At 61.2% G+C, this 27,939-nt stretch overlaps 1 protein-coding gene across 1 annotated transcript; it reads right to left on the bottom strand.

The window, feature by feature from the left end:
* Window positions 1–46: 46 nt before the first annotated feature.
* Window positions 47–27,230, bottom strand: LOC119111491 (mucin-5AC). Its single transcript, XM_037235310.1, has 23 exons — window positions 27,195–27,230; window positions 24,478–24,507; window positions 23,621–23,815; window positions 21,454–21,484; window positions 20,842–20,911; window positions 19,971–20,118; window positions 19,508–19,605; window positions 18,493–18,619; window positions 17,780–17,848; window positions 17,026–17,058; window positions 14,110–14,293; window positions 13,459–13,603; window positions 12,961–13,177; window positions 11,761–11,915; window positions 10,785–11,274; window positions 8,765–8,956; window positions 7,616–7,737; window positions 6,775–7,022; window positions 6,118–6,527; window positions 3,203–3,918; window positions 1,279–1,386; window positions 847–1,190; window positions 47–392 (listed from the first exon to the last, which is right to left on the bottom strand). Exons 3-23 carry the CDS (start codon window positions 23,802–23,804, stop codon window positions 293–295), a joined length of 4,191 nt encoding a protein of 1,396 aa, XP_037091205.1. The 5' UTR covers window positions 23,805–23,815; window positions 24,478–24,507; window positions 27,195–27,230; the 3' UTR covers window positions 47–292.
* Between the last annotated feature and the right edge of the window lie 709 nt (window positions 27,231–27,939).

The following is a 27,939-nucleotide window of genomic DNA, read 5'->3' as shown; positions in this document are numbered from 1 at the left end:
CCTCGCGCACGGCGCGCGGGTGGAGTGAACGCGGACAGTCCTGCGACACGCGTCGCCGCGGCACCGCCAGCCGCCGGATAGCACTGTGATTGTTCGCCGTGGCTCGACATCACTTTGGCACCCGCCAGCTGCTGTCCGCACTCGTACTGCAATCACACGGGGTGCGTGTCACCCTGCTTGCGTCCCATCATCCGAGCTGGGCCGGAGCCCTCGGAACAGCCCGCTGGCTGCGCCGGGCCGCCGCCCCGTCCAGCACGCGAGGCACCCTGTCGACTGTGGGCGGGTGTCCGCCTCACCTCCTCCTGTGGGCGGCTGTGATCATCATCTTCTTGAGCAGCGGCTGCGGCTCGCAGCTCCTGGGGTCGCACGACATCTGACCGTTGTCGCCGCACCTGAAATCAGAGGACAGTATGAATACCCGTCATCACGTGCTGCCTCATGGTGCTGGTGCTAAGCATTGCTCTGGAGAGCAGCCAGAAATCGTGTGTGGGGTGGAATCTGAGCAACGCCACCAGGGGTAGTATGATGTCCCAATACTGCACTGTCGCACCAAATATGCGGAGGCAAGGGTGTAACCTCTCCTGGTGCACTTGCTTGCTAAACCCCGAGAACTGGACCCATGCTCTGACCCGCTGGGGCATGACATTTAAGACGCCTTAAAACCGATCGATTATCATAAAATCGAATTGCCTGTACGTAAAAAGATGACGCAAGCTCGATCGACTCGGCTGGTTTCAACAGCGCTTGCAAAGGCAAAGCACGACGACCGACATACCAGGCCCATCCCGCCCAAGTGCCACCCGATGCGGGCGGCGCCGCTCCCCAGGGCGTCCTACACCCACTGACCTGCACTCGAGGCAGGGCCCCGAGGCCGACTCCACCAGCTGGCCGCTGCCGTACTCGGCGCCCTGGATGCGGCAGCCGGCCGGCTCGGCGGCCGGCGCGCTCTCTGTGGTCGGCTCCGGCCGGCTGGCGTTCCAAGCGCTCTCCACGGGGCATTCGTAGCGCGGGCAGCAGAAGCCTTCGATCGGCTGCTCCAGGCAGCCGGCCACCGGCGGCGGGCACGACTGCTGCAGGCAGATGATGTCGCCGCGGAAGCAGAAGCAGAAGTCGCACGGGTTGTCGCGCGGGATCTGCTGCGCCGACACGTACACCTTGCCGTCGAACAGGCAGGCGCCGGCCGCGTGCGGCGCCAGCCCGGCGGGCGTGCGGCGCGAGCGTGGCCGCGCGTTCGGTGGTGGTCGTCGCCGCGTCGCCGGCCGCTGCCTCGCCGTCCACCTCGGCGTCCGTGATGTCAGTGGCGTTCTCGAACGCGTCGGGCCCGACGGTGGCGAGCATGTCGAGTACCTCGTCCGTGACCGAGATCAGCTCCGACTCGGCCTCCGGCTCGCCGCCGTCGGTGGGCGTCGGGCCAGCCGGCGGGTACGGCGTGGCGGCGCTCTCGGCGCCCGGCTCCCCGCCCGCCGCGGTGGTAGCCGAGTCGGCCTCGGCTTCAGCGGCTCCTGCCGAGGAATCCGTCTGGCCCGCTGCGGCTCCGTCGGCAAACTCTGTTGTGGAAGCGTCGGTAGTCCCTTCGGTGGCATCCGTCTGACCATCAGTGATGCCTTGGGTATACGCCGCTGATGTAACTTCGGTGGATCCGTCGGTGGTGTCCGTCAGGCCATCAGTGATGCTCTGGGTATACGCCGCTGACGTAACTTCGGTGGCTCCGTCGGTGGTATCCGTCAGGCCATCAGTGATGCTCTGGGTATACGCCGCTGACGTGACTTCTGTGGCTCCGTCGGTGGTATCCGTCAGGCCATCAGTGATGCTCTGGGTATACGCCGCTGACGTGACTTCGGTGGCTCCGTCGGTGGTGTCCGTCAGGCCATCAGTGATGCTCTGGGTATACGCCGCTGACGTGACTTCGGTGGCTCCGTCGGTGGTATCCATCAGGCCATCAGTGATACCTTGGGTATACGCCGCTGACGTAATTGCTGTGCCTCTTTCGGTGGTGTCAGTCTGACTCTCAGTGACACCATCGGGATACTCCGTTGTCGCGGTAGATCCTCCGGTCTGCTCTTCGGTGGTCCCGTCGGCCGAGATCGTCTGACCCTCGGCGACTATATCGGTGGAATCGGTTGTTGAAGCGTCAGTAGCCCCCGTAGTTGAATCCGATTGGTTATCGAAAGGCCCTCCTGTTGGGTATGTTTGGCTGACGACTCCTTTAGTGGCGTCTGACAATGGAGCGTCGGTAGCACCCTCCGATGACGCTGTCTGATCTTCAGCGCTGCTGTCGGCGAGTCCTGTTGCCGGGACCTCGCTGGTTCCCACATCAGTATCTGCCTGACCCTGAGCAGTAGTCCCTTCGGGTGTCCTCCGTCTGACCGGAAGTTACTATCTCGCCCACGACGGTTTGACCTCCAGGGACCCCTTCAGAAGACGCGGTCTGATCTTCTGTAGCTCCTTCGTACGACTCTGTAAGTCCCGCGGCCTTATCGACCTCCTGATCGGCACTGGCGGCGGTCGTTGACGCCGCCAGACCGCCGGTGCAGCCGCCGATGCCGCATTGGACGCCGTCAGCTCCCTCCGTGCCATCACCAACTGCGGCGGCTCCGGGATCGCCCGAGTCGGTCGCCGCGTCTGGACGGGTTTGCTCCTCGGCGCCAGGGATGGTACCGCCCTCTCCGGCGACCTCCCTGTCCTGGGGGGCGGCTGTCGTCGGGGACGTGGTGTCGGTGCCCAGGCAGCCGCCGCCCACACAGGGGACGCCGTCGGTCCCCGCCGGCCGGTCCGTGGCGCCATCTTCCGTCTCTGTCGTGCTGCCGTCCGGGCTGGCTGAGCTGGGCGCCGGCGGGCAGCCGCTGCCAGTGCAGGGGAAGGATGTGGCCGTGGTGCCATCTTCCGTCTCTGTCGTGCTGCCGTCCGGGCTGGCTGAGCTGGGCGCCGGCGGGCAGCCGCTGCCAGTGCAGGGGAAGGATGTGGCCGTGGTGCCATCTTCCGTCTCTGTCGTGCTGCCGTCCGGGCTGGCTGAGCTGGGCGCCGGCGGGCAGCCGCTGCCAGTGCAGGGGAAGGATGTGGCCGTGGTGCCATCTTCTGTCTCTGTCGTGCTGCCGTCCGGGCTGGCTGAGTTCGGTGCCGGCGGACAGCCGCTGCCAGTGCAGGGGAAGGATGTGGCCGTGGTGCCATCTTCCGTCTCTGTCGTGCTGCCGTCCGGACTGACTGAGCTCGGTGCCGGTGGGCAGCCGCTGCCAGTGCAGGGGAAGGATGTGGACGTGGCGCCGTCTTCCGTCTCTGTCGTGCTACCGTCCGGGCTGGCTGAGCTCGGTGCCGGCGGGCAGCCGCTGCCAGTGCAGGGGAAGGGTGTGGCCGTAGCGCCGTCGTCCGTCTCTGTCGTGCTGCCGTCCGGGCTGGCTGAGCTCGTTGCCGGCGGACAGCCGCTGCCAGTGCAGGGGAAGGATGTGGCCGTGGTGCCGTCTTCTGTCTCTGTCGTGCTGCCGTCCGGGCTGGCTGAGTTCGGTGCCGGCGGACAGCCGCTGCCAGTGCAGGGGAAGGGTGTGGCCGTGGCGGGGCCGGAGCCGGGGCCGCCCGCGGCCGGTCGTTGGCCGTCGGTGCAGCCGGCGTCTGTGCAGACGACGACGCTATCCGAAGCCGCCGGCGGGTACCGCTCGGTGCCCTCTGCTCCGGCGGCGGGCACGTAGCTGCTGCCTTGGTCCGGTGGCGTGGCGCTGCTGTCCGCAGGGGTGGCCCCGGCTCCGGCCGTGTCCTGGGTTGGCTGGTCTGTCACACCCGCCTCCGAGTCAGAGTCGTCCATCACGGACGAGTCACTCTCCGGCGGCGCAGGAGACTCAGACTCGACCACGCCTACGACGGTGGCCTCGCCCTCCTTGTCTTGGGGAGCTCCCGTGGTGGCGCCAGTCTCAGGCGTGGCCAGGGAGTCTGCGCCGCCCGGGGGCCTTTCCGTGGCGGGGTATGAGCTTGTGGCGTCTGCCTCGGGTCTGGCTGTGGACCCGGGCGACTCGCCGCCGGTTGTGGGCCCGAGATCCGTACTGGTAGGGGCAGACCCGGACTCAGTGCTGGTCTCTGCGGGTTCCGCGCCAGGACCAGGCTCGGTAGATTCAGCACCGATGCCGGCCTCGGTGGATGCAGCACCGGCACCGGCGTCGGTAGATTCGGCACCAATATCGGCATCGGTAGATTCGATATCGGCGCCTGCCTCGGCAGATTCAGCACCGACACCGGCGCCGGTAGATTCGACACCGATACCGGCCTCGGTGGATTCAGCATCTACACCGGCGCCGGTAGATTCGTCACCGATACCGGCCTCGGTGGACGGCCCGTCCAGAACATCAGAGGCCTCGCCGCTGGTGCCGGCGTCTGTGGAGGTGCTGGCTTCGGTAGCGGTAGTTCCGGCGCTGACTTCGGCTGATGCCGCGTCTGTGGTCGGTCCGGCATACTCGGCTTCAGTTGTGACCTCAGTGGTGCCCGCGTCGATAGTGGCCTCCGGATAGCCTGCCGCTGTGGAGCCCGATACTCCGCCGGCTTCCGCAGAGCCTAAACCAGGGCTGGCCCCGCCGGACCCCTCGGCCGCGCCCGCTTCCGTGGTCGTGAGTTGGCTGTCCTCGTTCGAACCCAGCACAACGACGGCTTCCGTCGAAGGCAGCTCGTCGTCAGGGTCCGAGAAAGCGGAATCGGTGATAACGTCACCCGATCCCATCTCGGTGTCAGGCACCATTGATGCCATGACAATGACAGGCTCTTTTGTTACTGGCTCCGTGCTGGTCTCTGCGGATATGCCGCCCGGCTCCCCCGCGTCATACCCTGCTGTAGTGCCGGTTTCTGCCGGTGATGATTCGGTGCTGGCCTCAGCCAGTCCCGACTGACTTCCAGGCTCAGTCGGTCCAGACACGGTGCCAGTTTCAGTCAGTGATGAGTCAGTATTGGTCTCAGTAGGCTCGACACCTGCACCCGGCTCTGAAGCTCCTGCCTCGGTAGTCGCTGCTTCAGTGCTAGTCTCCGTAGACTCGGCGTCGGCACCCGGCTCTGAAGCTCCTGCCTCGGTAGTCGCTGCTTCCGTGCTGGTCTCCGTAGACTCGGCGTCGGCACCCGCCTCTGAAGCTCCTGCCTCGGTAGTCGCTGCTTCAGTGCTGGTCTCCGTAGACTCGGCGTCGGGACCTGGCTCCAAAGCTCCTGCCTCGGTAGTCGCTGCTTCAGTGCTAGTCTCCGTAGACTCGGCCTCGGCACCCCAGCTCTGAAGCTCCTGCCTCGGTAGTCACTGCTTCAGTTTCTAGTCCGCCGTAAGAGTCGCTGCTTCAGTGCTAGTCTCCGTGGACTCGGCGTGGGCGCCCGGCTCTGAAGCTCCTGCTTCGGTTGTCGCTGCTTCAGTGCTAGTCTCCGTAGACTCGGCGTCGGCACCCAGGCTCTGAAGCTCCTGCCTCGGTAGTCGCCTGCTTCAGTGCTAGTCTCCGTAGACTCGGCGTCGTCACCCGGCTCCGAAGCTCCTGCCTCGGTAGTCGCTGCTTCAGTGCTGGTCTCCGTAGACTCGGTGTCGGCACCCGGCTCTGAAGCTCCTGCCTTGGTAGTCGCTGCTTCAGTGCTAGTCTCCGTAGACTCGGCCGTCGGCACCCGACTCTGAAGCTCCTGCCTCGGTAGTCGCCGCTTCAGTGCTGGTCTTAATTGATTCTTGACCATAGTCGGCCGTCGTGTACCCGGGCTCGGTGCCGGCTCCAGTGATCTCCGTCGCTGACTCTGCCGAGTCGGAGGTGATCTCAGCCCCAACATCACCGCCCCCGAGACTGCCTTCAGGGCAGTAGGGACCGGTGCAGCTCTCAGTGGACAGCGGCGTGCTGGCGTCAACGGACTCACTGCCAGGACGCACTGATTCTGTGGAGGACTCCGGCTCCGTCTGTGCCGTAGTGCCAGCCCCGTCTAGAGTAAGCGTAGTGGTCTCCGCATCGTCCGTCGGCTCAGAGCCCTCGCTTTCGTCTGTCGCTCCGCTGCCCTCAGCATCATCAGCTGGAACAGGCTCGCCGTATCCGAGCAGACCCTCCGCGCCAGTGAGATCTTCGGATCCCGGCGGCTGATCGACGTCAGCGCCGGGAAGGTCGACACTCTCAGGGCTCCCCTGGTCGGGCTCACCGCCACTGGCCTCGCCTTGAGGAGTCGCGTCGTCCGCGGAGTCAGCGACCGCGCCGTCTGGGGCGCCGGCGGAACCCTCCTCCTCGTCTGTCTCTCCGCCGGCGGATTCCTCCGTCGGCTCGGTCTGCTGCTCAGGGGTACCACCACCGAACTCGTCCGCCGGCTCGGTCTGCTGCTCTGGGGCGCCTTCACCAGACCCCTCCGTCGGCTCGGTCTGCTGTTCAGGGGCGCCTTCGCCAGACTCCTCCGTCGGCTCCAGCAAACCGTCTGTGTACTCGTCCGTCGGCTCGGTCTGCTGTTCAGGGGCGCCTTCACCAGACTCCTCCGTCGGCTTCAGCAAGCCGTCTGTGTACGCGTCCGTCGGCTCGGTCTGCTGCTCAGGGGCGCCTTCACCCAGACTCATCAGTCGGCTTCAGCAAACCGTCTGTGTACGCGTCCGTCGGCTCGGTTCTGTTGCTCAGGAGCGCCTTCACCAGACTCATCAGTCGGCTCGGTCTGCTGCTCAGGGGTATCATCACCGGACCCCTCCGTCGGCTCGGTCTGCTGCTCAGGGGCGCCTTCACCAGACTCCTCCGTCTGCTCGGTCTGCTGCTCAGGGGCGCCTTCACCAGACTCCTCCGTCTGCTCGGTCTGCTGATCAGGGTATCATCACCGGACCCCTCCGTCGGCTCAGTCTGCTGCTCAGGGGCGCCTTCACCAGACTCCTCCGTCGGCTCGGTCTGCTGCTCAGGGGTACCATCACCGGACCCCTCCGTCGGCTCTGTCTGCTGCCCTGGGGCGCCTTCACCAGGCCCATCCGTCGGCGTCAGCAGATCGTCCGTGTACGCCTCCGTGGGCTGGGTCTGGAGGCCGCCATCGTCGGAGGCCTGCTCGGGGCCGGTCGCCAGCCCGCTGATGCTGATGGTCTGCGTGACGGGCGGCTCGGTGGTCGGCGCCGGCGTCGGCACCACCACCTGGCCGGCGTCCGGCTGGCCGCCGCTGCCCTCCAGTTCGAGACCCAGGCTCTCCAGCACCGACACGTCTGCAGAGGGCGGACAGGTCGTCAGATCAGGCACGCACTCGCGGCTGGCGGGAGAGAGGTCTGCTGTGCGGCAGCAGCGGGTCAGCATTTGTCATCGCATCTTTCAGACAAACGCTTCCCCATGAGAACTGAAACCACCCGGATCAGAGTAGATATTCACGCATGGGGTGACAGGTCCAAAATAACATGCAGCAAAACTGGCTGACGGACAGTGTTTTCGTCCATTGTCCATGTACCTGTTCATAAGTAACCTCGTTAACTTTGTGTTGACAGCTAATGTTTTGTTTGAAGACAGCCAACGCCGTGAACAATAGACGCGTCTCCCAGTCTGTACTGGCCGGCCACCAGCGGCGGTCATCGGCGCCACTCACCGCACGAGTACTCGGCTGGGCAGCAGGCGCCGGCTGGCGGCGGCAGCGGCCTGCAGTCCTTGCCGCGCAGCTCGGCTGGCATCTCGCACAGCTGGCTGGCGCACACCACCTCGCCGCTCAGGCACAGACAGTACTTGCAGGGGTCCGGGTGCACGATCACGTCGTTCTCGGCGTAGATGTTGCCCTCCAGATAGCACTGCAGCGCCACCGGCGCCTGCTCCACCTCGCCTGGCGGAAAGGGAGGGTTGACACGCTGCGCGTGCGCGACTGGACATGACACACGGGGAGGGTTACAGTGCGGTCAGTTGAGGACTCCGCAAAATCTATATTTTAGCACCGCGTCGACGTTTTAATAGCGTTGGAAATTGCAACGCTGTGTCAGCCTACTCGCTTCAAGGGAATGTTCCACATTTGAAGATACTGGAACAAGCATAAAATATGACGAAGTAAGCTCACTTGTAACTATTGGTGCACTTTTAATTGGAGAAGACTGCTCTAGACAACACAATTTCTCTGTTTAATAAATATGCCCTCAATACTTCACCGCTTGATGGCGTCATCGTGCCTTGCGCAACACTGATTAACAGCCAATTGACGGGCGTCACATCTAGAAATCGTGCTTACAAAAGTCAGTTTTGAACGATTCGACAATTATGTTTTTCTGGGCCTTGACCACCACATGGCTAATGAAATGACGGGATTTTAATGGCATTATTATGGCATCATGGATGTCTGAGTGACCTTGAAATAATCCCCTCCGAAAAAATCTGCCCATTTCCACCACACGCGTGCAGCTCAGAAACTAGATGGATTTAGGTCTTTCTTAATAAGGGCCGGGCTGTGAACTGCACCGGATGATCTTCAATATGGCTGTTTCAGTTCAAAGCCCTATACCAGTGTGGAACACTCCCCTTAACACATCTGGTGCCGTTAAGGCACAACTTGACCTCACGTTGTTTCGGTCTTTTACGGCGAGAAAACAGGTGAATGTGTACCCAAGGCTTTTCCACGTCAATTGCTCACCGTTCAGAACTCGCCAGCGCGGAATAGTTTCAAGGGTAAAGCTCCGACCAAACGAATGAAGCCACGCCAACCCAAGCGGGCCGTGCCTCTGTTGGAGGTTGGCGCGCCCGATCGTCCCTGGCACGCCGGTCCACTCACTGCAATCGTAGGCGGGGCAGCAGGCGCCCTTCTGGTAGTAGGGACGGCAGGGCCCGGTCGGCGCCGCCGGACATTTGCGCGTGTCGCACTGGACGACAGAGTTGGCGCAGAAAGCAGCGGATCTGGCACTGGCTGCTGGTGGGCAGCTGCGCGCCGGCCGCATACGTCACGCCCTCCACCAGGCACGAGCCCTCGCCGGGTACCGCCGGCAGCAGCTCGTCCAGTGCCGCATCCCCGGTGCCCGGCGACTCTGACTCGGTCGTGGGCTGGGAGGTCACGCCAGGCTCTGTCGCGAGAGAGTCGGCTGCGGTTGTGATGGAACCGGTGGTGGGTTTAGTGGTGCTATCGCCCGCGGGGGTAGTGGAGCCGGTGGCGAAGTCGGTGGCACTGCCGTCCGAGGGCGTAGTGGATTCAGTGGCAACACCGTCCGTGGATGTGGGGGAGCCGACGGTGTATTCGGTGGCACCGCCGTCCGTAGGTGTGGTGAAACCGGTGGTGTATTCAGAGGCACCACCGTCCGTGGGTGTAGTAGAACCGGTGGCGGATTCAGTAGCTTCACTGTCCGTGGGTATGGTGGAACCAGTGGTATATTCAGTGGTACCACCGTCCGTGGGTGTGGTAGAACCGGTGGTGGATTCAGTAGCGCCACCGTCCGTGAGTGTAGTAGAAACCGGTGGCGGATTCAGTGGCACCATCGTCCGAGGGCGTGGTGGAACCGATGGCGGATTCAGTAGCGCCGTCTTCCGTGGGTGTAGTAGCATCTGTGGCGGATTCAGTGGCTTCACTGCCCGTGGGTGTGGTGGTACCGGTGGTGGATTCAGTGGTGCCACCGTCCGTGAGTGTAGCAGAACCGGTGGCGAATTCAGTGGCAACCAGCGTCCGAGGGCGGCGGTGGAGCCGATGGTGGATTCAGTAGCGCCGTCGTCCGTGGGTGTAGTAGAACCTGTGGCGGATTCAGTGGCTTCACTGCCGTGGGTGTGGTGGAACCGGTGGTATATTCAGTGGTACCACCGTCCGTGGTAGCCGTCGCGGTCGTGGTGGCTTCAGAAGGCTTGCTGTCCACCGTAGATTCATAAGTTTTCATCGCCCTCTTCAGGCCTTTCGGCCTCCGTAGATACCTCTGACACGTCGGCCACACCTGATGTGTAGTCGGAGACCCCATCGTCGGTTTGTAGATCCAGTGAAGTCAAGTTTTGTAGTCGAACCATCTCCCGTGACCGTCGTAGATTCGGGCTCAGCATTCGTCGCAAACTGTGTGGTAGCAGAGTCTGTCGCATAATCTACGGCGCCGGGTCCCGTTGTAGAGTCTGTCACTCCCGCGTCTGTCGTAGATTCCCGGGATCCGGGGTATGTTGAAGAGTCGGTAGGTTTGGTGCTAGTTGTAGGCTCGCTGGACTCAATGTCCGTTGTAGATCCTGTTGTCCCGTAACCTGTTGTGGAATCTGCGATTTCAGAGTCGGTTGATGCCTCGGTAATTCCAGAGCCTGTGGCAGGTCTCGTGGTCCCAGAGCTCGTTGTGGATTCAAAATCACCAATATCTGGTGTGGATTCGGTGCTCTCGGCGTCTGTCGCAGCCTGCTCGGTTCCGCTGCTCGTGGCGGCTGTAGTAGTCCGGGTGTCGGTGCCGAATTCGGTGCTCACCTCCGCTCCCGGGGCGGGCTCCGAGGCACGGTCTTCAGGGGCGTCCGTGGGTGGGAAGGGAGTCTCATAGCCTGTTTGGGAGTCGGTAGTCGGATGCCTATTGGCAGCTCCGGAAAGACGCCGGGATAGGCCTCTGTTGGCTTGGAGGAGACGGCAGCTTCTGAAGAGGACGGCGTCGTCTCGGCGCCAGAGCTCGGCGGAGACGTCTGCTCGTCCTCGGCCCCCAGCTGGCTGGCGCTGTCGGGCTGTCCAGTGGTGGGCGTCAGCTCTGCAGTGGCTCCTTGACTGGCGACTGAGGTCGCTGACGGCTCAGTGCCGGTTTCGGCAGACCCTGCGATTTCGGCCACGGTAGTCTCAGTCACAACCGTCAGCACTAGTTGTCCGCGTCCCTCCCACCGTCGAATATTCAGAGCCTGGTTCGACAGACTCTTCAGAGGGGTACGCTCCCGACCCGTCGGTGCTCTCCGACCCACCAGAAGCGGGTGTTGCGCTGGCGAAGATGTCCGCGGCCTTGTCCTGTTCCTGTCGCGGGCTGCCGCCGGACCCCAGCTCGCCGGAGTAAGCCTTCTCCTCCTCGCTAGCACCCTCCTCCGCGCTTGACTCGGTGGTCGTCGGCTGACCGTCGATGCCAATGAGCTGGTCCCCGGACGGGCCTGCCTCTTCGGAAGCATCGTCGGAGCCGAGTCCCAGCGCGTTGTTGATGGCGTTGAGGATGGATTGCTGCAGGTCGATGACAGACGGGAATTCGGTCGTCACCTCGGTCGCCGATTCTGGGTCGTCGCCAGAGCCGGCCTCGCGATCGGTCTCGGCTTCCCCGGAGCCAGGGTCGCGCTCCGCATCCGGCACCAGGTCACCGCCGTCCACGGCGCCTTGCTGACCGCCCGGCTCGGTGGTGAGGTCGCCCTCATCCCCGGAACCCGCCTCGGCGCCGTAGTCGGGCGTGGATCCGTCGCCGTCCCCAGACTGGGGACCAGTCGCGTCGGTCTGAGACTCGGGGGATTCAGGCCCGTCAGTGCTGAGTGCCGACGTCGGGGTGGTTCCTCCCGGCGTTCCGTCTTCTTGGAGGCCGGAGCCGTCCGTCGTGTCATCCGTGGTCAGCGGTGTGGACGAAGCGTCGGTGACACCATCCGAACCCTGCTCTGGGGATTTGTCCCCAGACCCGACCTCCGGGGTGGTGGTAGGCAGGCTGTCTTCATCCTCCTCATCTTTAGGATAGTCTGTAGTTGTGTCTTGTGAACCTTTGATTATTCCGTCAAGAATGTTCACAATATCGCTGCTCTCTGTCGTCTCAGGTTCTCCCGAGCCCACCAGACTGTCTTCATCCTCCTCGCCACTCGGATATACAGATCCATAGCCTTCTGTTGAGGTAGGTATGCCTTGTCGGTCATCCTCATCGGTCTGAGACCGGTTGGAAATGCCGAGCAGGTCCTCAGTCTGTCCCGGCCTTACGTCGTAGTTGTCCGCTGACAGGTCTTTAGTGGTTGACTCTGGACCGGTGCTTTGGGGACGTTGAGTGCTTGCTCCGTCTTCGCCAGATCCGTCCACTTCCATCATGGTCGCCTGGACTACGAACACGTTCTCCTCCTCGGCTTCCCCGGGCTGCTCTGCGCCCGGTACGGCCGGTCGAGAAGTGGACTCACTCGCCTCCCCAGAGCCATCCGCTGGCGCCTCGGCTCCTGGAGTCTCCGAAATGATGTCGACCCCCATCCGTCTGCCCCACGGACGCTTCAGTGGATGCGTCCCCGGAGCCAGAGGACTCCTGGTCGTCTCCTTCGGCAGCCAAGTCGGAGCCCTCTGTCGAGTCCAGGCCCTCGATTGTGGTGTAGTCATCTGTTAATGGTTGTTGCGTCGTCTGACTGTCAGCAGGCCGATCTGCAGCACCGACACCCGAGGTCGTTGTTGGTGACGCCCTCCACTCCGGGGATATCTGTGGCGTCCTCGTCAGATTATCAGCCCCACCATCCACCGCTTCCCCCTGACGCCTCTTCCGGCTCCTCTGTGGCGGGACTGGGCACCTGTTGTACCCCCTAGGCCCATCGGTCGTCGCCTCGGTGAAAGTCTCTCCCGACCCATCGGGTCGTTTGGGCTCCCGGCCGGTGTCCGTCATGCCGAGGAATTTCCTCTAGCTCCGTGTAGGATGGCTCGTCCTCTCCATAGCTCGGCTTCTCTGTCGTCCCTGCCTCCGTTCCGGTCCCGGCCACTGTTGAGCTCTCGCTTTGTTCTACAGTTGTTCCTTGGGTGAAGTCTGCGCCGGGGACGGTGGGGCTCCGGTGGCGTCTCCGGACGTCACGCCACTGGTGGGGCTCGGTGGTGGCCGTGCTCTGGGCGCCACTGACGCCAGTGGTGCTGGTGGCGTCTGTCGTACCGTCCTCAGACTCGGTGGTGGCCGTGCTCTGGGCGCCACTGACGCCAGTGGTGCTGGTGGCGCCTGTCGTAACCGTCCTCAGACTCGGTGGCCGATGTTGTCGGGTAGTCGGAGCCGGCTCAGTGGTGGCGTCTGTCGTACCGTCCCCAGAGACTCGGTGGCCGATGTTGTCGGGTAGTCGGAGCCGGGCTCAGTGGTGACGTCTGATTGTACCGTCCTCAGACTCGGTGCCCGATGTTTGTCGGGTAGTCGAAGCCGGGCTCGGTGGTTGACGTCTGTCGTACCGTCCTCAGACTCGGTGCCCGATGTTGTCGGGTAGTCGGAGCCGGGCTCAGTGGTGACATCTGTTGTACCGTCCTCAGACTCGGTGCCCGATGTTGTCGGGTAGTCGGAGCCGGGCTCAGTGGTGACATCTGTTGTACCGTCCTCAGACTCGTGGCCCAATGTTTTCTGGTAGTCGAAGCCGGGCTCAGTGGTGACGTCTGTTGTACCGTCCTCAGACTCGGTGGCCGATTGTTGTCGGGTAGTCGGAAGCCTGGCGGCTTCGGTGGGTGACCGTCTGTTGTACCGTCCCTCAGACTCCGGGTGCCCAATGTTGTCTGGTAGTCGAAGCCGGGCTCATTGGTGACGTCCTGTTGTACCGCTCCGTCAGACTCGGTGCCCGATGTTGTCGGGTAGTCGAAGCCGGCTCAGTGGTGGCGTCTGTTCCCTCTGACTCGTGCCCTGTTGTCTGTAGTCGAAGCCCGGGCTCAGTGGTGACGTCTGTTGTGCCGTCCTCAGACTCGGTGCCCGATGTTGATCTGGTAGTCGGAGCCGGGCTCAGTGGTGGCGTCTGTTCCCTCTGACTCGGTGCCCGATGTTGTCTGGTAGTCGAAGCCGGGCTCAGTGGTGGCGTCTGTTCCCTCTGACTCGGTGCCCGAGGAACACCTGGGACCCGGAGTCAGAGTACCGGCCGTCGGCGTCCTCCGTGAATGCCACTGTAATACAGATACCTGTCAGCCGGTTTTCAAAATGCGGCGTTCTTCCCACTAGGCAATGCGTAAAGACAGGTTTTGTCAGACTCACCACACCGTGACAATCACAAACAAAAAAGCGAACGGAGGGAAAAGTTGCTACCTCGACATGGGACATGAACAGATTGACTAGAACGGCGGCACCAGAAGAATCGACACCCAGCACACACGCGCACCCACCACACACCGAGTGTCTGGACGCCGGAACGTGCCCGTGCCGACATGCCGAGTGCAAGACAACATGCGGGTGGCCGCTGATCGTCTAGTGCGCTCTCAGGGCTTGAGGCGTGCATACCTTCGGTGTCCGCCCCACTGCAGCCCGTCGGCGGGCGAGGCGGTGGTGGCCCTCAGGTCGGCCTCGCTCGGGGCCGTATACGCGGCCGGGCTGGCCGGCTCGGTCCGGGCTGACCGTGCTCTCACGCTCCGTCGACGGTCACGGCGCTGGTGGGTGCGCAGGTGGCTGGGTTGAGGCGTCTGGCGAAGCCTCTCCCGGGTACACAGTCGGAAGCTGGGCGCGTCGGGTACACCACGGAGAGGTCGGGACTGGTGGGTGGCTTGCGCGGCGTCGGCGTGGTCTCCTCGACGCCGGGCGAGAGGCTCGAGTCTGTAGGCGATCGGTCTTGGTCGGGGACGGACGCCTTCTCATTTTCGGTGGTGTCTTCCCCGGGCGGCACGGTTCCCGCCGCGGACTCGTCGTCGCCTCTTCCTGTGGCTCAGTTACACCCTCTGTCGTGCTCTCTGGACCAGCCCCCGCCACCGCTGTCGCTGTCACCACGTTAGGCTGCGGCTGCGAGCTGCTTCCTTCGGGCGCGCCGCTGCCGTCCACCTCAGCCGACGGCTCTCCGCCAGCAGACCCTCTCCGCTGGACTCGGTCACGCCGGCGGCGTCCCGCCTGGTCAGAGGCCCGCTCAGGGTCGGCGCCTGCTCGCCTCCGACCCGGGCGTGTATAGCTCGTCCGTGGCGTCAGGCTCATCGCCGGGTATGCTTGGCCGCCGAGTTCTGTGGTGGCGTCGAACTCAGTAAGACCACCAGCTGTGCTCCTGTTGTGTGGTGGCGTCTCCCGGATAGGTTGTGTTACCTGTGCTCTTGCTCTGTGGTGGGCGTTTCCCGAATAGGCGCGCACCCGTGCTCGTTTCTGTGGTGGCGTCTCCCGAATAGGCGCTGCTACCTTTGCTCTGCTCTGTGGTGGCGTCGTCCTGAATAGCGCTGCTACCTGTGCTCGGTTTCTGTGGTGGCGTCTTCCCGAATAGGCGCTGCTACCTGTGCTCTGCTCTGTGGTGGCGTCTCCTGAATAGGCGCTGCTACCTGTGCTCGTTTTCTGTGGTGGCGTCCGAAGAATCTGTGGTGACCTCTGGCGCTTTGCCTCCGTGGTCGTGTAAGACGGGGTCGTCGCGTCATCTGTGTCCTGCTCTGTTGTAACATCGGGCGAGTAAGTTTGTACTTTCTGTGTCCTGTCTGTTGTAACATCAGACGAGTAGGTTGGGCTTTCTATGTCCTGTTCTGTTGTAACATCAGGCGAGTTAAGTTGTGCTTCCATGTTGTGGCATTGGGCGAGTCCAGTTGTGGCTTTCTATGCCCTGTTCTGTTGTAGCCATCGGGAGCAGGGTAAGTTGTGCTATCTGTGGCCCTGTTCTGTTGTAGCATCGGGCGAGTACGTTGTGCTTTCTGTGCCCTGTTCTGTTGTAGCATCGGGCGAGTACGTTGTGCATCTGTGTCCTGTTCTGTTGTAGCATCGGGCGAGTACGTGTGCTTTCTGTGCCCTGTTTCTGTTGTAGCAATCGGGCGAGTACGTTGTGCTATCTGTGTCTGTTCTGTTGTAGCATCGGGCGAGTACGTTGTGCTGTCTGTTGTCCTGTTCTGTTGTAGCATCGGGCGAGTACGTTGTGCTTTCTGTGCCCTGTTCTGTTGTAGCATCGAGGCGAGTACGTTTGTGCTTTCCGTGTCCTGTTCTGTTGTAACATCAGGCGAGTACGTTGTGCTTTCTATGTCCTGTTGGGTAGTGCCGCGGAAGGGTACCTCGTTATCATCGGCTTGTTTTTCGGCGGTGATATCGGATACATTATCCTTTCCGGTGTAGTGTCGAACACACGGTTGTGCCGTCTATGCTCTGTTCTGTGGATGTATCAGACGAGTCTGTTGTGCCAGCAGTGGTCTGTTCTGTGGAGGTATCACAGACGAATCTGTTGTGCCAGCAGTGGTCTGTTCTGTGGAGGTGGCAAACAAATCTGTTGTGCCAAGCGGTGGTCTTGTTCTGTGGGAGTTTCAGACGAATCCGTTGTGCCAGCAGTGGTCTGTTCTGTCGAGGTTTCGGATGAATCTGTTGTGCAGCAGCGGTCTGCTCTGTGGAGGTATCATATAACCTGTTGTTCCAGCAGTGGTTCTGTTCTATGGAGGTTATCATATATACCTGTCGTGCCAGCAGTGGTCTGTTCTGTGGAGGTATTAGACGGATCCGTTGTGCCAGCAGTGGTCTGTTCTGTGGAGGTTTCAGACGAATCCGTTGTGCCAGTAGTGGTCTGTTCTGTGGAGGTGTTCAGACGAAATCCGTTGTGCCAGTTGTGGGTCTGTTCTGTGGAGGGTTTCAGACGAATCCGTGTGCCAGTAGTGGTTCTGTTTCTGTGGAGGTTTCAGACGAATCCGTTGCGCCAGTAGTGGTCTGTTCTGTGGAGGTTTCAGACGAATCCGTTGTGCCAGCAGTGGTCTGTTCTGTGGAGATTTCGGACGAATCCGTCGTGCCAGCAGTGGTCTGTTCTGTGGAGATTTCAGACGAATCCGTTGTGCCAGCAGTGGTCTGTTCTGTGGAGATTTCAGACGAATCCGTCGTGCCGATAGTGGTCTGCTCTGTGGAGATGTCGGATGAATACGTTGTGCTAGCAGTGGTCCGTTCTGTGGACGTATCAGACGGATATAACGCGCTTTTCAGTACTCTGGTTGTGAAGGTGTCGGATACGCTTGTTGTTCGCAGCCCAGAAGGCCCCGTCGGTCGATCCACTGTCCACCACCCTCGTCTGGTTCGCGCTCTTCGGGTCCGTCTCCGCTCGAGGCCTCAACAAGCTTCTCCTCTTTCTTGGGTATCCTGGGCGCTCCTTCGTACGTTCGCTCCGGTTCGCTACTGTCCTGTCCAACGGTCTCCTCTCGACTTGCGCTGGTCTCGGTAGCGTCCTCCGCGCCCGCCTCCTGAGTCCTCCTCCTCCGTCGGCGCCCCGCTGCCGTCCTCCGGCGGCGCCCCGCTGCCGTCCTCCGGGGGCGTCGCCGCGGTCGTCTGCCCCCGGCGCGTTCCGGGGCGGCGCCGGGCTCGCCGGCAGCAGCTCGTCGCTTCCGGCGCGCTGGTGGTGCCTTCCGAGCCGGGCTCCGTGCTGTCGGCGCCACCTGCGGGCCGGACAGGGGCGCTCAGCGCGGCGAGGACGTCCGGCACGCGGCCCCTCGACGCGTGCACGGGGAACGGGACCGGGCCAGGCACTACTGTTACGATCATCAGGCGCTGCCCACAGGTGGTGTTGCTCAAACATGCTTTCGGTCGGCGGGCGGAACGCACTGGCTGTTCGCTGTGCCGGTTGAACATTGCCCTCATTGCAAACATGCCCTCATTGCAAACAGAAATTCCCGAAGCCGATTACGATTCGACGCAAGTTGTCCTGCTGTGCCACATTAAACATGTCTGCTTCTAATGCACTCTACTTATATCCGTGCCTTCATGGTGCTGATAACAACTCGTGGAATATCATATGGACCTGATCTAGTGTGGGATTCGGTGGTGAAGCACTAGGAGCTCGACGGAACTCGCATTGCAGATGCCGGTGATCAACACAAACATGATGCTGGCATGCAGTATAAATATTGCTAGGCTCGTGCCGAAGCGGGCGTCTGAAGTGCAACCGCATCGCCCGCAAGACACCGTCCTAAAATGCCACCGAGACGCTGTTCCCCGCAGTGACCTCCGCTAGCAACATGCGACGCAGCGCTGGCAGCCACTACCAGCCCCAGACGAGGCGCTACAGGCGAGCCAGCGCGAGCTGTGCCGATGCGCGAGGGCGAGGGAGGGACCCGGGCCGACCAGGATCGAGCGGGGGCGAAATGCGGGGCTCGTTACCGTTGACGGGCGGCACTAGGTCGTTACCCAGCTGCCGTCCCTGAATCTGCACCCGGCGCGTGGTGTTCCCTGGAACACACCAGGCGGTTGGCCGGCGCCGGCACAGGTGGAAGCCAGAGGCGCGGGGCCAGCGGTGGCAGGCGGTGTGCGGCACGGCGGCAGTGGCACATGGACACGGAGAACAGAAATGACATCGGAGTCACAGGAAGAGCCATACCTACCCGTCGGAGCGAAGCCCTCGTGTAAGGACACGCTACCGTCCCATTTCTTGGAAGCGTTTGGACTGTAAATCGACTGGGGCTGGGATGTGAGTGGAATGGCGTCAACACAGTGGTGACTAAGGTTGACTTCTATTTCACCCCTGATCAACCTTTTTCCGGTGTAGAATGGGCGGGAGTACGCGGATGCCCTTCGGTTACTAGACAAAGTATTGTGTTGTGGGGTCGTAGAGATCTTCTGACATTGACTGGAAGTAGGCTCTCTTGGAAAACCCTGGCACTCGCCACAGGAGTTCTGGTTCAACGATAATTGGAGCTTTTCAGTGCTCTAAGAGCCGAGCTCATTTCCCGCCCATGAGTTCCGGTTCGAAAATCCAGCTTGCGCTAATGCCGTGGCGAAGAGCCATAGCATCCGTTGTTGAGCCGTCGGAGCCGTCGGGCGCGGCCGACGTCGGCAGGTACTCACCGCACTGGTACTGCGGGGTCAGCACTGGCCGGCCGGCGGCGGCACCGGTCGGCACGAGGACTGGGCGTGGTCCAGCGGCGTGGCGCAGTCCTGCACGGCACACTTCACCTCGCCGTGCATGCAGTAGCAGTGTCGGCATGGGTCCTCGCCGGCGATCTGCGGGCGGCGACGGCCCGACCGGTCAACGGAACACTCTCGACGGCGCTGCGCCACAACACCTGCATGTTGCGAGCAGATGTGGCAGGACGTCCCCGCAAAGGTGAACAGATAATTTGTGATTTTGTTGTGGAATTCTATGATGTCCTTTTCCCACCATTGTTTGCCCCACTTCTGATCCGATATTGCAAAAGAAATGTTCACAAACAGTAAACAAAAAAAGTGAGTAGCCAACATTTGTAACACATTTCAAACAATTTTAGCTAATCATCATGCAAATACGACGGATAATCAAACCACTGAAACTGAAACATATGTAACCCTTCTCATCCGTAACCGCAATCACCACATATAAAGCCTTGTATCACCACAATCTCCTTATCTTCGACACCATTATGAACTGCACTGGCTCCTGGACCCCATCCAACAAAAAAAAAAAGACAGTGTTAGCTGAGGTGGACTCCTTGGAGACCTTGCAGACTCTGCGATCGATTAGGCGGGGCCCCCTACCCACGTGATTGCCATTCTTCACTAATGCTGAATGAATGAATAAGTGAATGAGCCTGTGGTAGGGGTAATTAGCTTGAAGTCATTTGCTAGCTACAGCTTTGACTGCTCTCAGCCTTTCCCCATATAGTCGTGCTCTGGTTCCTATCTGTTCAAGTCTATATCCACTCCATGGTTAGGAGTGCCGCGACTTCCTCTTCGTGTTTTCTGTGTGGAGCGTAGGATTTATTGCGTCACTGGGATAGCGGAGGGGCCTTCTGGTTGTCTGTTCATGGAGGCCTGTTCAGTGAATGAAGCTAGGAAAAGTTTTTACACCACGGACACGGAGAGCTCCTCCGGCGGGCAGAGCCCTCTGCCGGGACGTTGTCGTGGCTGCCTCACCTGCTCGCCGTCCGTGTAGTTGAGGCCATTGTGCAGACAGCCGGCGGCAGGGTCCGGCCGCATGGTCGTTAGCGGAGGAAGCGTGGTCGTCTCGAAATCTGCGGCACGGGCCAGCCACTGCCTTAACCTCGACCACGTTACAGTCCCGTTCAGGAAACTCGGCATGTTCAAGACAGCAAATGCACATGCGGACACAGGTGCTGGTGTGCGCCGCTAGTTGCATTGCGTTACATCTGCCACGTCGGCCGCCTCTTGTCGCACGGGACAGCGCGGTTAGTTGATTTGTCGGGAGATAACCAGCGTCAACAAATTACGCCTATATTCACATTTTTTTTCACCACCTGCGTTCCGACTTCGTCAATATCTAACGTCAGCACAGCCGCGAACATCGCACCATCCGTTCTGTTGGCAAGACCACTCGATCCCGGCCTTGGCCCTGCTGCAGCCGAGGAGTGTGACTTACCGCAGTCGTAGCGGACGGGGCAGCAGACCCCCGCGGTGAACACGGGCCGGCAGCCGGGCACGCGCATGGTGCACTCCTGCTGCACGCAGGCCGTGTGGTTCCTGATGCAGTAGCAGATGTCGCACGGCTCGCTCGGGTCAGACGGCACCTGCGGCGACAGAGGCGACACCGCATGGTCACACCCCGGGTCAGCCACCAGGGACAGGTGGCCACGCGACGAGGGCAGAGCTGGTGGAAGTGGGGGCGGGCTGCTCCACTGCAAGCTCCTGGCTTGGCGTGAGGAAAAACGCCTCATCTGACGTCTTGCAAAACAGACGCTCGTCTAAACTGATGGAGCTGTCAGTCAAGTTCATTAATATCATGGTGATCAAGTTCAGTTTATCATGTTATCGGAGCTCCCAGGTCCCTAGCAACCGCCCTCGTTCCGAAGGGCTCGAATTCGGGTCTGCCAGCGACGACGAGGACGGAACATTTTTGTGGGAAGGCAACAGCGCTGCCAGCCGCGCTTGTAGAACAGCTCATCCGGCAGCCAACCGCCCGCTGCCAGCGCGCCGGCGCGCGGCCGCCGGCAGATGGCGCTGCAGTCCCACCTGCGTCCGTCCGCGTAGCTCCGCCGTCGAACGAGCAGCCGCTCGGACCGATATCGTCGACGCCGTCGGCCGGCGGCGGCACCTCCGTCGTGGGTGGTGGTGGTTGTGGTTGTGGTGGTGGTTTGGTTGACCATGCCCAGCATCTCCATGATCGGACAGCACTGCCGGCACGTGCACCCGACCGGTCAGCGCGGCCGTCCTGCCGTCATCTACCAGTCTGATAGGCATCGTAATTGTGTCACGCGGAGCGAGCTTGTTTTTCCGCTTCGCAGTGATATCACTCGCATCGACACGAACACGTGCACTTCTTGAATGTTGTAATCCAGCATGAGCAGCCACCAGGAGCTATCCCTGGGGGTCAGTTACGGAGCGTCGGATTCAGTGGGACACTGTTCCGCTGGGATGGCGTCCCAATGGAATGGCGTCGCAGACACTGCCGCTCATTTGGCTCGTCCGTGAGGACCAATTATCAACGGGTCAGAATGGCGGGGCTGGAACGAGGTGGTCGTGCCATGGATTTGCCTGTGGTGGCTGCCTGTTGGCAAACCATTCTCCGTTGAACTGGAATTACGATGCTGAGGTGATGACTTCGGGTTCTAGATCACAAACCATGTAAGGCAAGGAATCTCATTTTCAAAGCAGCCTCAGCGAAACAAAAAACGATTTAAAGTGTACACAGAATGGCGAACACCAATGCAGGTGAACGGCTGCTGATACGTTTCCGACGCATTATTAGCGATCGATGCTTGCCAACCACTGCGACGCACACAGAGCCAGCCTGGGTTCACGAAAGTGGTCACTTGCGATCAACACCATTAACAAATCGCGGTGACCGGTCGGGTTCTGAAAGCGAGCCGACCAGCCTCCCACCTGCAAAGGCAATGCAAGCCCACCGCTTTCCCAAGGCCCCGCCCATGGCTTCGACTGCAATCACGCGCGGTGCAATGGTCCCAAATGTCTGAGCCCTTTGCACAACCGTCTTCGGCGGGCGTCGCTCGCGCGGGCGGGTGTGGTGTCTCGGCGGCGGCGCGGCTCCGTCGCCCGGGGCCGGCTCGTGCGCTCCATCCAGCGCCGGCGGCGGGCCCCGACCGTCCAGCTTCCTGTGTCTGCGGTCGGGCCGCGCCGTCCCGCTTCTAACGCTAATGTGCACAGCCGGGGTCTGACGTAACGTGAGGCCGAGGTCACCGGGTGGCGACCCTCCGGCGGGCGGAGCGAGCTCGCGATGGTCTGTGGAGGCCCGTGATGGGTCTGTTTGAGGCTGACTGTCCGTGATGGGTCTGTTTGAGATCTTGTCGTGAAAGGGCTGTTGAGGCTCGTGGTGGGTCTGCTAATGCTGACTATAGGTATGTTCTGTTAATCTGCTCGTGCCAGGGCTTGTGGAATCCGTGATGAATCTGCTAATGCTGACTATAGGTCTGTTCTGTTAATCTGCTCGTGCCATGGCTGTGGAATTCCGTGATGGGTCTGTTGTAGTGATCAGCCCGTGAGGGCTGTGGAGACCCGTGATGGGTCTGCTAATGCTGACTATAGGTCTGTTCTGTTAATCTGCTCGTGCCAGGGCTGTAGAACCCGTGATGAGTCTGTTATGGTGATCAGCCCGTTGGCAGGCTGTAGGACCCGTTGAGGGTCTGTTACAGCGATCAGCCGTGGCGGGCTGTAGAGGCCGAATGCCTACGATACTTCCTCTGCTGCCTGTGTGCCGTGGGTCTGTGGAGGTTGTCTGATGGTGATGGGTCGTTGAGGTCCGCCCCTGACCAGTTCTGGTAGGAGTCGAGCTTGGCAACGACGGGCACGTTGAGAATTGCCAGCACGTGCCGGATCCGTCACGCGGTGTGTTGTCGCGACGGGAGTGGTTGAGACTGTTCTCGTGGATTACAACCCAAGAAAACACCAAATCGCCAGTGTGTAACTGAAATGTCAGATGCGGTTGCGAGAGAGAACGGACTGCAAGAGGGACCAAAGTGGCACGGAAATTCCAATGTTGTAAGATCGCACGAATGGCTCTGAGAACAACCGAGATTGTGCGATCGCCAACGGCAGCCCCTGGGCAAAATGGCTGGGACATATGCCCAACATCGTGAAGTTCTTGCGAAATCAGCTCCATGAATAGTCCAGTACGGGCAATACATGCCTGCCTAATCTGTGGCGGTGCCCATACTTGGCAGAGTCGCCGATGGTTTTCTAATTATTCCTGAAATTGTGTTCTGAAGTTTCGTGCGCCTCTATGCAAGGGCCCCACATACCCAGGGTCCAGCTTTGACTGCGACTCATTTTGCCAGCTTTGGCCGTGGTTGGTCAGCCGTCAGATGAATCAGTGCACGGATGACTAACCGGGAGATCGTGACCAGGCTGTGTCACAGCGGTCGCCGTCGCGTGGTACAGAGTCGGCACCGGTTTTCCATCAGGGACGCGGGTCGAGCCTCACCGGGAGCGCGGCCGCCAGACGGCGGCCAGACAGGGCGTCGCGTGCCGCTCTGACCCCGTGTTTGGCATCCGGCCGGAGGCCGGCGGCCCAATGGGCGCGACACGGCCGGTAATGAGCCGCGAAGCGTGGCCGCCGCGGCAGCCCCGCTCGCGGCCCCGGTGCCGTTGTCCAGCCGGGCGAGGGGCGCGGCGGGGGCGGACACACGCCCGGCAGAAGCACGCCAGCAATGTCGGCGCCGGACACCGGTCAAACGGGCGCCGCGGCGCGGACCGGTGCCATTGTGCCGCGGGCGGGGTGTGTCGCGACCCGCGCCTGACACGGCCGAGGTCCGATGCCCCGCCGGTGCGGAGGGTCGCCCCGCCCCGGGGTCACCGGCGGACGTCGACAGGGCGCCGCGCCGCAGCCGGTCCGGCCGTCACCGGCGGAGGTGACGACACGGCAGTTAGCCATTCACGGGATAAACTGCGCGCTGTTGTCGTCCGCTCCGACCCTGACCGCGGCGGACGGCGGGGGCGTCGCAGGCGGCGGCAACTGTCGTCTGTTCTGCTGGGACTTGGCGCGAAAGAATGCGCGGCAAAGTGGGTCTGTGCCGGCCGTGACGGCAGGAGGCGGCGGGCGCCGCGCGCGGTGCTGACCTTGGTCGCAGGTGACGGTGGGACAGCAGTCGCCCGGCGCCTTCTCCGTCGTGCAGCCCTTGCCCAGCGGGCGGACGTACGGGCACACCTTGAGGAAGCACATGAGCATGTTGTCGCGGCAGGTGCAGTTCAGGCACGGCTCGTCCGTCACGATCTGCTCGCCGTTGTCGTAGTGCTGCATCATGTGGAAACAGCCTGCGGCGGCGGGGGAGCGGTGTCAGCTTTCAGTCCGCGTGTCCCCCGATTCGGCACGCCAGCACTGCACCCCGTAGTCAAAAAGTGATGGTGAGCTCGGGGTATTTAGCGACTTGCCGGATTTGGTCATTCGAGCAAGATTTACGTTTCCGCTAAAATGATGTTTGAATGGGAACGTTGAAGGTAAGGCAAACGCGGGGCGTCCCAGCCTTTCCGTTTTGGGATTGACAAACACGGGGTTGTTTTCAGTGGTGCAGAACACTGAAAACAACCTCGTCAGATAATATCGTCGCAAACAGTAACAAAGTCAAACTAGCGCGAAAATGTGTCGCGAACAACAGAAGACTCAAGCCACTAATTAAAAAGTTGAAATCTCATCGTTGTGTTTCGTCCAACGACCTGTGCCTCGGTGCGTATAATTCACCAGTGTAGGGCGAACATTGCACTGGCGATTTGAAGAGATGATAAAACCAGCGAAAGTATACTTGTTAAAATTCAACAAGAAGAATGACGTAAAAATTTTGTGTGTAAAAACGTGGTTAAACCAATTTTTTGAGGAGGAGGGAGGGGGGGGGGGTATTCGCCAATTCGTCCCACCGGGATCCGCCCGTGATGTTGGGTATCCCCCAGCATACAAAATCAATTCGGGACATCAGTCTTACCTGGATTGTCTTCATCCCATTCCAGCGGAGCTGAAAAGATCGGAGGCCATGTAAAGATGCACGTTTTGAACAATTCGTGACAAACGATGACCTCATCAGCATTAATAAACTACAACAGCGCTACGGCACGAGTTCGACATCGGGTCACGGTTCACGGGCATTCCCATAACATAACGCACTAGTCAGCGTTTTCAGGTGGAGGTCGCCCACCAATGCCTTCCTCTTTTCAGATCACGATAATCTTCCCGTGACATGATAGCTCGAAGGCATTAAGGCTGGTTGGTGCGTTACTTCGGCAACTATGATCGCTAAAATGAGTGCGCCTCGAATCGTTCACCGGTGGTGGTGATTCCTGAATCCGCTCATCAGCATCGTGACAGCGATCTGTTATCAGGCGTTGACGCTGATCACACGGCGCGCTCCGGCGATGGACACCTGTCGGCATGTGGCCGCGCCGCAGTCCGCAGCCCCGCGCACGTCCGTATAATGCCTGAGCAGCCCCAGGCAGCCGTATGACGTGCGAGCCCCGGGCGCTGGCATTCTGAATGAGATGTGTCAATGGCCACAGTCGCCGGATCAACGCTCCCAAATCAAGGCCCGTCCTGAGGCCTTAGCGGTGTGAGGTTGCCCAGGAGAACGCCAGGCGTCAGTGCGGGACCGAGCTCGGCCTGTGCGGAGACCGCCGCCCACGCCAGTCGACGTGCCAAGAAGCCAGCGGCCAGCATATATTCAGCGGGCGCCCGCCTCCTTATCAGACGCTCGAAATTCCTGACGCCTAACGTCCGCGCCTGGCCTTGGAGGTTACCTGAGACCTGGCCGCTTTGATGGGGGTCTTTTTCCCCAAATCCGAGGACAACACTTCAAAGCCCGTGGCCGCGCGCCCTGCCGGCGTCTCGGCGGGGTATTTTGTACGGCGATGCGTATCGTGCGTGCTGCTAGGCTTTTTATGTGAGCTGTCGGCGGGCAGACGGAGATCAGACGTTCTAAGCCGGGTTGGGCAGCTCCCCTGATGCGAGGTGTGTGTGTGGGGGGGGGGGAGGGTGGAGATCAGTCAGGGTCACTGCTCTGGCTCGGGGGCTGTCTTCCCAAAAACCGATGGTGCGTGCAGGCGGTGTTTAATTTTAGCCAAGTTAGCATATAGAACTAAAGATTGGAAAGAGGCGGCTTTGAACCTTGTGCTCTGCACCTTTCACCGAGCATAGCACGCCGATCGGTGTGAGCAATTGCGACACGGGGAGCATCAGCGGGCTCGCATGCCGGTGAATGATCTGTCCATCGATCAGTGACCTCTGACCTCGCAGCGTTCCCCGCTCGCGCGCCGATTTCGCTCCATTCTTCGGCGCCTGACCGCGGCTGACCGCCGCACTGCCCGCGGCCGGCCAGTGGCCGCCGGCGCGGCCGTTCCCACGGCTCACGGCCAAGATCACGGCCGCGCTGTCTCGCTCGGTCGCGCCGCCGGCGGCGCGGCTGACCAGTCGGGACAGGTGGCGCTGCCCGGACTGCCCGGGCGGCTACTGTCGGGGCCGGCTGCGCCCGGACGGGCCGGGCGGCTACCGTCGGCACCGACACGCCCGGACCGGCCGAGGCGGTGCGGGCGGCTTCTGTCGGTACCGACGGCGCAGGAGAGTCGTTGAGACGCCGTGCTGGTAACTAAACCACCGCAAGTAGCAAAATAGACGCATTCAGCATTCTAAGTGACTGTACATCGGCTCCCTTCCACGGGTGGAGGGAAGCTGTGTCGTCGCTGTGTGGAGCTCAGCTCATGCTGGACTCCCTAGACAGACCTCGTTCTGCATGTGGTGGTCCACCCGCTGCCAGTGTGCAAGGATCCTTCAACTCGCTCCACTCCGTGCATAGACCACCAGAAACGAAGCGACGACAAATTGCATGTTTTTCTCTCGGCGAGGCTGTTTTCGGGCAACTGCAGCGGCGCAGTGTCAAGGACCGTCATTGAGACGCCGGAGAGCAAAGATCAACGCCCGACAAAGATGGCGACTTGGGTGTCTTCGCCAGCTGTTTGCGGGCGGTTCGAGCAGGACGGCACAAAGGAGCTGCGCGCTGAATATCTCAGAGCAGAGATCAGACTGTGACAAAGGCTCCATTATAACCTTTGTGGTGATGATTGCACGGTGGTGTAGTAACAATGGCAACGTTTACTAATGTTTGTCTTTATACTCGAGTGCGGCACGGCTCAAACCGCCAAGTTTTCAGCTGCATAAGTGCATTCGTAGCTGGAGCAGATCTAGTGCAGATGCTCGCCACTGGACAACGTAAGTGAAAGCAAGTGAGCTGATGATATGCTATCGCTCACAGGTTGTTTTTGGCTGAGTGCGGAGTCACACATTGTGATGGAGTGACGGGCTTTTCGCATCAGAATAACTGAGCGTTTTTCCAGAGGAGTGAACGAGCAGAACAAACCAAAACAGGGACATCCAAGCCATGCCGATTTGATTTAATGCGTGGAATAGAGATCAGCAGCCAGACAATTTGACTGCACTCATTCCAAGCATTCCGTTTATCGCTCTATTCGGTCGGCTGCACCACCACTGAGGCCTTCCAACAGTCACCGTTGATGTCCTGCAGAGGCGACACACTAATCATCTCAGCAGTTGGTTCAAAAACCAGCCGTCGATGTCGACGAACAGCGCAGCCATGATGTCAATGTCTGCAGCAGCCCCTCGGCTTGTAGTGCATGTGGCGCCCTCGGGACGACTCACCTGCGTCAGCGGGTACCAGCGTCGCCAGCAGCCCCAGCAGGGCAGCAGCCTCCGCCAGCGTCCGCTCTCCATCCTGCAACAGAGCGGACGACGTCAGCTCCCGCGCCGCGCCCCCCCCCTGGAGACTGCGGGGCCGCAACAGCACGGCACCACCGGCGACTGGGCCGGCCGGGGAGGCGCTAGCACCGGCGGAGGGGCGGACTCGCGAGGCCGACCGGGCGTGCGGGCCTGAACGCTCGCGGATCGCCCGCTCCGGTCAGGCGCGGCCACTCGTCCGGCCCGGCAGTCGCCTGGCACGCGAGTGGTGACGACCGACCGCGCTGGCCGGCCGGCGGCCTGCCATGAATGTGATCGCGAACGGACGGATGCCTCGCCGAATTCTGCTGGTGTGCGTCTGGTCAGAATGCCCGTGCTGAGTCAGGCGCAGGACATGCCGCGGTGGATTTACAGCTGTGATGGTAACCGTTACCATGGTCTTCTGGCGTGCTTCTGTGGAAATGACGCATCAGAAGGCGCCCTCGCGTGCGGTAGAGGTGGGCTGAAACAGCGCACACGCTCCTCTCCGCTCGGCACGAGTGACTGCGGCTCCTAACTCACACCGGATCCGAGGCGTTCCATCAGCTGGGTTCCAGCCATCACATGCTCACCCTGGGACGTGCCGCAACCAAACTCCACCGGTTGAGTGCACGTGTTCTTGTGTCAGTTTCAAGAGCACACTACTGGTTGGTGTTCATGGACGTCCCGG

This window comes from Pollicipes pollicipes, unplaced genomic scaffold (genome assembly GCF_011947565.3).
Source record: "Pollicipes pollicipes isolate AB1234 unplaced genomic scaffold, Ppol_2.1 Scaffold_7261;HRSCAF=8764_pilon_pilon_pilon, whole genome shotgun sequence".
NCBI lineage: Eukaryota > Metazoa > Arthropoda > Thecostraca > Pollicipedomorpha > Pollicipedidae > Pollicipes > Pollicipes pollicipes.
The sequence above is the reverse complement of the archived record's forward strand: the minus strand, read 5'-3'. Positions and strand labels throughout refer to the sequence as shown.